This window comes from Tenrec ecaudatus, chromosome 6, assembly GCF_050624435.1.
Source record: "Tenrec ecaudatus isolate mTenEca1 chromosome 6, mTenEca1.hap1, whole genome shotgun sequence".
In the NCBI taxonomy this organism is placed as follows: domain Eukaryota; kingdom Metazoa; phylum Chordata; class Mammalia; order Afrosoricida; family Tenrecidae; genus Tenrec; species Tenrec ecaudatus.
Genome location: NC_134535.1, coordinates 151,454,832 through 151,464,669, shown reverse-complemented (window position 1 = coordinate 151,464,669; position 9,838 = coordinate 151,454,832). Strand labels below are relative to the sequence as shown.

The 9,838-nt window shown below is 46.4% G+C and overlaps 1 protein-coding gene across 2 annotated transcripts in view; it reads right to left on the bottom strand.

Moving 5' to 3' along the window:
• Positions 1–281: 281 nt before the first annotated feature.
• Positions 282–9,838, bottom strand: part of PHYH (phytanoyl-CoA 2-hydroxylase) — a 28,265-nt gene continuing 18,708 nt past the window's right edge. For both annotated transcript variants that reach the window (XM_075552363.1, XM_075552362.1), the window contains exons 6-9: positions 6,859–7,040; positions 4,133–4,282; positions 1,340–1,477; positions 282–775 (exon numbers count right to left, since the gene is read on the bottom strand). In XM_075552363.1, coding sequence (XP_075408478.1) covers positions 722–775; positions 1,340–1,477; positions 4,133–4,282; positions 6,859–7,040 — 524 coding nt within the window. In that variant the 3' untranslated portion in view covers positions 282–721. The remainder of the gene's footprint in view (positions 776–1,339; positions 1,478–4,132; positions 4,283–6,858; positions 7,041–9,838) is intronic.

The following is a 9,838-nucleotide window of genomic DNA, read 5'->3' as shown; positions in this document are numbered from 1 at the left end:
CACTCATGACATGAGACTGCTGGGTGAGGGGTTTACCAGAAGCGTGCAGAGCTTGACACACCCTGAATGCCAAAGCACGTGTTTCTGCTTGGGTACAGAGCAAAGTGAAGTCTTAGAACATTGTTACCATCATTATTTGCTGTTGTTTTCGTTGCGGTTTGGGTGAAAGTATACAGAGCAAATTAGTTGTCCATCCAACAAGTAATGCACGTTTTGTTTGGTGGTGTTGTGTGCAACCCACCTCCTCCCTGGGTTCCCCAAGAAAAACTAACTTAACACAGTTAAATCAATCAATCACTTTATTCGCTGTAACCGGAAGTTTGTTTCAAGTAGTGCTAGTGGTGCAGTGGGTGAGTGCTCAGTTGCTAACAAAAAGATTGGTGGTTCTAACCTACCAGCTGCTCTGCAGGCGGGAGATGCAGCCATTCCACTGCATAAAGATTGCGGCAGTGGAAACTCTATGAGCGGTTCCACTCTGTCTGAGGGGGCCAGAAGCAACCAGATGGCAAGGGGGGTGGGTTCCATTGGTGTTTACAGCTGTCAGGGCAAAATCACAGCACTTGAAAATTACCCATATGCAATTGAGTACCTGATAGATACGTGTGTTCAGCTTGATTAACAAAGGATAGAGAAGATTACATCATTTCATTAAGAAAGCATTTCCCTTCACCACTATTGGTAGTTCCATTGTCTGGGAGAGGAGGAGCCTCAACGAACTGGGTCAACGGGTTTTCCACTCCCCTCTCACAAGCCGGGCTCTTAGGTGCCAAATGTCCTGCAAACAATACCAAACAAAACACAGCTGTGGGACTCTCCGATTCATCCTTTCACCGCAAGACAGAGATGCTCTAGCCTCGACGCAACAGCCAAACAAATATGTCCCCACAGTCGTTCCAGTTAAAAACATTCTGAGATGCCCATTAATGTATTTACCAACATCTAAAAGAGATTAACCGAACTAAGCAAGTGGATACCCATATTGTCAGTGCTGTTCTATTTGGGAAACTTGATAATTACAGGTAACATAACTGAAAAAAAATATATAGAATGAACTCACTGCCACTGAGCCGAATCCTGACTCATAGCGACCCAATTGGACAGAGTAGAACTGCCAAGGCTTTTAAAAATCTTTACAGGGTGAGACAACCTCATCTTTCTTCTGTCATGTGGCTAGTGTATTGAACCACTGACCCGATGGGTAACTGGGTAGATGTTATTTATGTGTGGTCATAGTATAAACATTGTCCTGCTTTCTTTCCACACCTGCTTAGCCCCTTTGTGAATAATCATTAAGCAGTTGCAGAAGAAACCTTCACCTTTTCATTTCATGAAACCCTACCTTTATGTTAACGTTAGAGTCTTGTAATCCATAACGTCGATGTGCTAGGTTGACCACTTCATTCGCAATGTTTTCTTGACTGGTGCCCTTCACATCAATGTAGTAGCAAGTCCCGCTGGCATAATGGCAGGAAATGGCCTGTATAAAGCGAACAATGGACTACTGGTGAGGCGGGGGGATTCCACTAATACCAGCAACCAACCAAGGTACTGTCATGTAGAAAGTTAATTATTTAACCCAACAGTGGGCCTCTAGATTGAAAGCCTGTTCAATTGTACCCAAAACCACTTTCTTTGTAGTCTCGGCAAAGGATCATTGAGAAATTGCAAGTCGTTTTTTAACAAGTTGTGATATCGATTTTCAAAAATGTTTCAGGGGAGGGAGTGGGGTGTGGGGAGGGAGGAGAAAAAAATGAGGAACTCATACCAAGGGCTCAAGTAGAAAGCAAACGTTTTGAGAAAGATGATGGCAACGAATGTACAAGTGGGCTTGACACAATGAATGGATTATGATCAGAGTTGTGTATGAGCCCCCAATAAAATGATTAAAAATAAAATGTTTCCGGGTAGAGAGGTAATAAAAACATCCTTCTAATCAGCAGACATCCTAAGGTCCTAAGCTACACACACTCTGTGGTTGTTCATTTTCTCAGGGGCAAAATGAGCTACACAGTCTGCTTTAGGAGGGGTTATTATTTCAATGACAAGAGCTTCCCCAAGAGTCGAAAATACCATGAGAAAGCAAATAGCTCACACCTCCTCTCAAGATAAATGGATATTTAAAGGCCAACATCATTGAAATATAATATCCACTGTCCTTCTAAGGGTAAGGCTGAGTCACTTGGCACTTCCTGTTTTTGAAAAAAACAACAACGGTAGAAGCATATCTATATTATAAGGCAGTGGTGACAATTCCTCCTGCTGGTCAGGAGATGATCATTTTTAAATGATCCCAGCTGTCCGAAGGAGCACCTGTTTTGGCAAAGCATCAAGCATTGGCACTACAAGCTCCTTGTCCAACGCTAAGTCTCTGCATCTCGATGACACACACCGACAGCCAAAGCGGAGCTTGAAATGTGCATGTTGACGCATGTGTCTTTCTCCAACGTTACTGTTGGGTTTTTTTTCATAGATTGATGTATTTTAAGATACATTTAAAAAAATACATTAAAATTTTTAATTAAAAAGCTAGTATATGAAAGCTCACAATAGTGCATTACAATATTAATTTAGTCTAGGATGTGAACAGCCTTGTTATCACACAGAGAGCACTGTACCGTCTGTGATGGCAGATATAGTTAGGTTAGATGTAATCTTATCATTTGATCTCCCTTCTGGCCCTTTCTAAAGTTGTTTCAGTGAAAAATTACAAATGAAGGGGGAAACATACATGGCTCGCGACTCTATGGAATCCCTTCTGACCACGGCGCAGGGATGCAGCTCACCTTGCTGCCACACAGAGTGCGTTGGAAAGTGGACTATTGCGGATGCACTCAGGGTATAATCGAACACCTCATCCTTTGATTGCCCTTTTGACCCATTTTAAGCATGTTCTAGTTTTTTAATGTTTGCTGCTGTCTTTTTTGGGTTGTACTTGGCTATTGTTAGTTTTTAAAATATCTTTCTGAGAACGAAACCCAAGCTCGGTACCCTGTAGAGTCAGTACCTATATGAACGGGTTCTTGGGGGCTTGGCCAGGGAGGTGGCGAGGGAATGCAAGCAATGAGTACGAGGAGACTGCTCTGAAAGGGATGGGGCGAGGACTGCACACTCTCCTCAATGGGACGGAACTACTGAATCGCAAGGCATGTGAATGATAAGCCAAGACACCTGTTGGCGAAGCATTTCTTCTGATGACTACACATTTGGCATTCTTCCTGCCAATAATTTTTGGGCCTGAGGTTCCTAACTCAGATGCGGAAAACAGAAAACAAAAAACCTCAGAGCCTGGCTTGCTTCGCCCCAATCCTGGCCCTGCTGAGTGTGGTGGGAAGAGGACTAAATGAAAGACGAAACCTGAGGCAGCTTCAAAAAAGTTGTGGGAAAGATAATGGAGTTTTATTCCCATGAGCTTTTTAAAGGCCCCACAAGCAGCACTTCACCCCGGGCCTCGGGTAGACTGCAGGGCCTTGTGGGACGGGGTGGCACACTGGGAACTCACATGAAGCTCCAGGGAGCCCCAAGACTTCGTGCCCACCATCCCCTCACCAGGGGATATGCGAGCCCAGGGGACTATGAGACCATCTGAATTTAAGAGAGCCTTACAGGATCGGCTGCTTTTAAATGGAAAGTCAGAAACTTTTAAGACGTCTGAGGCTAACGGGTGTACACACAGGACTTCATGTGAAAGCTGGTTTCTGGGCTTTCAATCCACAAACTTGGTCACAGTTCAGTAATGTGTTTTCTCAAGAGCAAAAAAGAATATAGAATTTCCTCTGAGCTAAGTGTATGCCAAATGTTATGATTTCAGTATTTAGGCCATTAGGTTTGCCTTAGAAAATACAGGGTGTCAGCTACCAAGAAGGTAAATGATCATTTTGATGTATGTGTGTGAAGCAATCCTGAGGATGTTCTGGACTCAGAAGCAATAAGATGCTTACGTAACCTGGTTCTTACTGATAAGAGGCAAAAAGAGAAGGGAAAAAAAAAATCAAGGTAGGCAAATATATCCCCAGGTGAATAAAATGGACGAAAGGGAAGTTAAGTTCAAATTTACAAAACTTCCACCTTTGGTAACTGGTTGATACACGCAAGGCCATTCCTCTTTGGGGAACGCAGCCATGCAAATGCCTACCTTCCGGAATCCCTGGGTTCTGTTCTGACCGGACCCGTGGATGAGCAGAGGATGAAATAAAACGGTGTCTCCCTTCTCCATCACCAGGTGCACTCGTGCATTGTTCTTGTCGTAGTCCCGAATCCCGTGGTACATTTTGTTGACGCCCCCCTGGAACACACAACAGCGGCCTTGTCTCGACTTGCGGGAGCGCAAGAATGACAAACTTTACCCGTGAGCCATCGGGGCAGACAAGGGCTGTCCAACCTCTTGCGGAGAAAGGTGGATCTCTCCATCAGACTCCATGGAAGGAGGCAGGAGTGTCTCTAAGGTCTGTCTTCCTTTAAAGGTCCACAGGTTACATGACTCATTGATTTAGGGGGGCCAAATGGAAAACTTTGGCGTCTCCACCTCCCCTTCATGGCCGAATTATAAGCGAAGAGCTCAACCAGCTTCACATGAGCCTTTGATGCATCTCCAGCCTGACTGTGGGACTGGTACTTCCCAGCGTGAGATTCCCTTCACCGGGACACCTTGGCACCGATTGCTCCTCTGGAGGACCGCTGGCAAGCTCACTCTTTCCCCAGTGAGTTTGGGGAAACGCTCCAGTACACTGAGTTCAAAAGCTACTTCTGCCACATCCAGGTAAAGAAAGACCAATAGTCAGGGATAACACTGTATTGCTTATAACTATTTCCAAAGCGAGTGACTGCTTTAGGTAGTAGGTGATGTGTCCTTGTTGCTCAAAGGAACAAACACGAGAAGTAGTTAAAGCCTCTAAGCCTTTATGGATGGCTCTCCTGGAATTCTTCTGTCTAAGAGTATACCAATTCCTTTGGAGGATGAGCAATTCCCTACTGGTTAGTTTGCTGGGATACTCATCAGTACCCTCTCTCCTAGTCAAGGTAGATACATGGCCCCAGCAGTGCCAATCAGATGTCCATGTTCTGCTACTTTGAATCTGAGCAGAGTAGCAGGGACTGACTATATCACCAAGGCAAGATTGCCCAGGCCTGGCATCCAGCCCCAGGCTGTTCCTATCAAGCAGTGACGCCTGCTCTCCCACCCCTGGAGCTAGCCTGCCTGCTTTCTCACAGACTCTGCAAACTTCCAAGACCCCTGCTGCCTTTGACTGAAGTTACCCAGAGTCCACTGCTGGTGCTCACACTAAACCCTTACTAACCCATAACGTGAATGATGGAATTCGCAGCGATGATTTTGTATCAGGATTCAGATGAAACGATTTCTACTTACCACTTCGTCCAGAACCACAAAGCCCCCTTCCTGCCTTGAAAACAGATGCTCTTTCCGTCCTAACCAGCATCCAGCAATTTTAGGACCGTATTGCCTTACACTTACAACACAAATTGCTCCCTCTCTGCTTTCTCTGTCTCCAGAGTCCTACCCCTTCAATGCATCCTGCATCAGAGCACGGGATCATCATTCTTGAAAAGAAAAACAACTAGACCTCGTCACTCATACATTCAGCATCACCTCCTACTTCCTCGCTGAAGGAATAAGCAAACTGCCACGCCCGTGCACAATCGCAGACTGTGGAGCCACGGAAAGGAATCAATGACTCATACACGCAACAGAATGTAGGAATCCCAAAATAATCTTGCTGAGTCGACCCCTACCAACTGCCTGGAAAGGGATCAGTTTAGAAGTCCTGGACAAAGTGGGAGGAAAAGGTAGAAAAGACTCCAGAGCCCAGGCTTATTCCTCAGGCAGCGCCTGGGGGGAATCTGATTCGATGGCACTCAGTGACACTTCAGATCTGGAACTGAACCTACTCGCATGGTTTAATTTACAATCAGACAATACACAGGTCTCTGAAACTCACCAAGGCAGGTCTACTCTGTGCTAGAGGGCTGCTATGAGTTGGCATCAACTCGATGGCAGTGAGTTTGGTTGTTTTTGCTTGGGTGTTGTTGTTGTTGTTTTGGGGATGGGGTTAAGGTGGAAAATAACAATAAGGAACTAGGTGCACATGGCTTAAAATTTGAGACCAAGAGGGAAAAATTTTCCCAAGAAGAAAATCCAGGAAGGTTGAAGAGAATGAGGAGGGGAGGCGGGAAACACCAGGAGGAAGGACAAATGATGTTGTAGGTGGCCTCTAGCAATAACAATCCCCCCACATAAAGTGCAAGCTCATTAGTACAAGCAAAGTCCTTTCCAATATGGTCCTAATGCACTTTGTCAGCCTCATCACCACTGTCACTCCCCCAGAGGAGACCATGTAGACTGGGGGATCCTGGGTCCATCCAGCTCCTAACAGAGGACAGGCTCCCTGGATCCCAGAGTCTCCCTGCACACTCCCTGTGCAACCAGCCTCTACCACTCCTTCAAGGCTCAGCTTAAACTCCAGCCTCCACAGAGTCTTTGCTGACCTCTCCAGCCAAGAGCGGGGCCTATCCTCTTCTTGGCTCCAAGAGCCATCAGCATATAAAACTGACTTGTCACTGACCCCATACAGGTAGTCTTGAAATGATTTATGTCCCAGCTCTATGTAAATTTGGCTTCCAGCCTCAGATCCTATGCCATACCTGCCACAGTCCCCCAACCAGTTGACTTCCTAACACTTCCTGACACCTTTTCACTTTCTCTGGTTCTAATGCCAACTCACAGGACCTTGTTTTTCACTGAGCAAAGAAATGCTATCTAGGTGAACGCCCTTCATGTTCGCGGATGTGGCAGAGAGCCACGAAGTGGATTCTGGTTTGGACTAAGCCACTAGGCAAGCCTACCTCCCACTTGGGGTAGTCATGCTCCTTCAGGGGGCCCTTGTGGGTGCCAGGAAGCACAACCAGACAGCCGTTGTTCCTGTCGATGTGCTCCATCGCTGTCCAGGCACACACGATGTTGTTGATGGGCCGGAAGGGGAAATAGTGCAGATCCTGGTGTAGGGGGTGGCGGGAGGTCTTCTTGCCTGAAACAGAGCCAGCAGTTAAAAGCAGCTCAAGGGACAACCTACTATCGGTATGTGCCTCCTCCGACCCCCCCAACCAAACACAATGCTATCGAGTTGATGCCTGCCCCCAGCAGCCTTGCGTGTTACCGAGTAGTACTCCGCAGGGGTTGCTGGGCTGAAATCGGTAAGGACACAGAGGTCCAGGGCATTCTTCCACAGCAGGTTCAAACCACCAACCTTTTGGTGAGTAACCAAGAACAAACTGTTTATACCAGGCACCAGCATATCCAGACCTACCATGGAAAATGACTCTGCGATCAGGAGAAATGAAATTCTGATACATGCGCTAACCTGGAAGAACCTTGAAAACAGACGTTCAGTGGAAACAGAAGAAACAAATACTGCCTGACCGTGTGCATCTGAAATCTCTAGCACAGACGAATGCGTAGAGATACAAGGATACTTAGTGGTAACCAGAGCCGGTGGGGGAGGAGACTGGAGAGTTATTCCCACTTCAGGAGTACAGCAGTTCTGTCAGGAGCCCTGGTGGTATAGGGGTTACGTGTTGGGTTGCTGGTCCGCGGTTCGAAGCCACCAGCTGCTCTGTGGGAGAAAGATAAGGCTTTCTACTCCCATGAACAGTGACCATCTTGGAAACGCCTTGGTTCCGTTTCCCTCTGTATTGCGGGTCACTGCAAGTTGGAATTGACTCCATGGCAGTGAACTTGACTTTCAACAGCCTTCTACAGGCCTGCTGGCCCCTCTGGTTAAGCATTACACGGCCAACCACAGTGTCAGTGGTTTGAACCCACAGAGGGGAAAGGATGAGATTATCTGTCCTTGTTCATTTCGGAAGCCCTTAGAGCTTTCTACTCTGCCCCGCCGGGTCCCTCGGAGGTGGAACGGACTCAAATGGCAGTGGGTGAGTGCCAAAAAAAAAAGAGGGGGTAGAGGCTAAGAAGGTTTTTCCTACAGGACTATATGTGACCTGTGTGGTCACTGTGTTTGTGCCTGGTTTTCCTCTCTGAGCCTGGTCCCTGGAAGCCATTGGGAGGCAGAGAGACTCAGTAATGCTGCAGCACACGTCCACAAATGAATTTCTCCCAGCCATAAAGAGGAAGAAAGAGTAGAAAAAGGAACTCTCTGGTGGCTGATTTATTGCTGCTAGTGTGGCAGGGCTTAGCACAAGAGCTACAGGCATGAGGATCTCTGAAGGTAAAATTTCCTGGGCTCTACCCTCTTCATTAGCAGCCCCGGTGACATAGTGGATTGTGCAATGGGCTGATAAACATGAGGTCAACAGTTCGAAACTACCAGCCTGTCTGAGGGAGAAAGAGGAGTTTCTATTCCAGTAAGGATTTACAGTCATGGAACACCACCAGGGCAATTCTACTTTGTCCTAGGTCCTATAGAGTCTCTCTGAGACAGAATTGACTCCACAGCAGGGTGTTACCTTCTGAGGCTAGTTAGACTGAGGCTAACAATTTGAATTTTCCCACGTACGTGAAACTTTAGTAAGCACCACAGTGTGTGGCTGTAATAATAAGGTTAATGTTGTAGATTTTAATAATAACGTTGAATCGAGAATGAAAAATTCCTCTGGGGAATGGGAACGGGAAGGTGGGTGAGGGGAGACGCCGGGCAGTGTAAGATGAAATAATAATTTATAAACTATTAAGGGTTCATGAGGGAGGGGGAGGGGAGAGAGGGAGGGGAGAAAAAAGAAAATCAGCGGATTCCAGGAACCCAAGTAGAGGCGAATTTTGAGAATGACTAGGGCAATGAATGTATAAGGGTGCTTTACTCAATTGATGTATGTATGGATTGTGATAAGAGTTGTATGAGCCCCTAATAAAATGATTTATTTTTAAAAACGAATGAAAAATTCACATATTCATTGGTAACCCCAAACCAAATCAAACCCACTTCCATTGCCAATTCCAACCCATAGCGAGCGGCACTTCTGGCACCGGGATTGGTGGACCCGTTCTAGGGGCGCTTGGGGGAGAGATCGTTCCAGATGCAGATGCCTCCTCTTTCCTTCATGTCCTGCCTGGTGGGTTTGGCCCATTAGCTTTCAGTTGCAGCCCACCACTATGTCATCAGGTCTCCTTAGCATCGTGGTTAAGAATGGCTGGTACAGCCCAGAGCTGCTGGGTAACAGGAGCGTATGAAATGTGAAGAACAAAGGGTTTGTGTGGTTGGCTGCTAATTGAAAGGCCAGAGATCTACTTTAAAAAAAAAAGACATCCATTGAAAACTCTAGAGCACAGTTCGGTTTGATACACATTGAGTCGTTATGCACGGGAATCAACTTGACAGCTCCTAGCTACTGGTTATGATGTACGACAGCAATGTTTGCACTACAGCCTCCGAGAAGCCAATTACCTGAATATTCGGCAACACTACTACAGATAACATCTTCAATCACCATTATTCTTCGTCATTTTTAAAACCTGAGCAATTTTAAAAGAGCCTGGTGGTGCTGTTGGGACTGCTAACCACAAAGTCAGCTGTTCCAATCCATTATCTGTTCCTTGGGGGACAGATGAAGCTGTTGCTCCCACCCCCCAAAAATGATGTCCATTCTCAGAAACCCTTTAGAGGGTTTCTCTGAGGTTGCATCTTCATCTAGAATCCTTTATCTAAAGGCTGCTAGAGTCCACTCAGTGGCAGTGCTTCAGCTATTGTACGGCTTTACCCAAAGTACATCTACTCACTCTAGGTTGGACAGATACGCACACAGCTGAGGTTAGAACGTCAACCGTACACACTTCAAATGTAATGGGGTGTTCTGGTCTCTCCCTAACAAACAA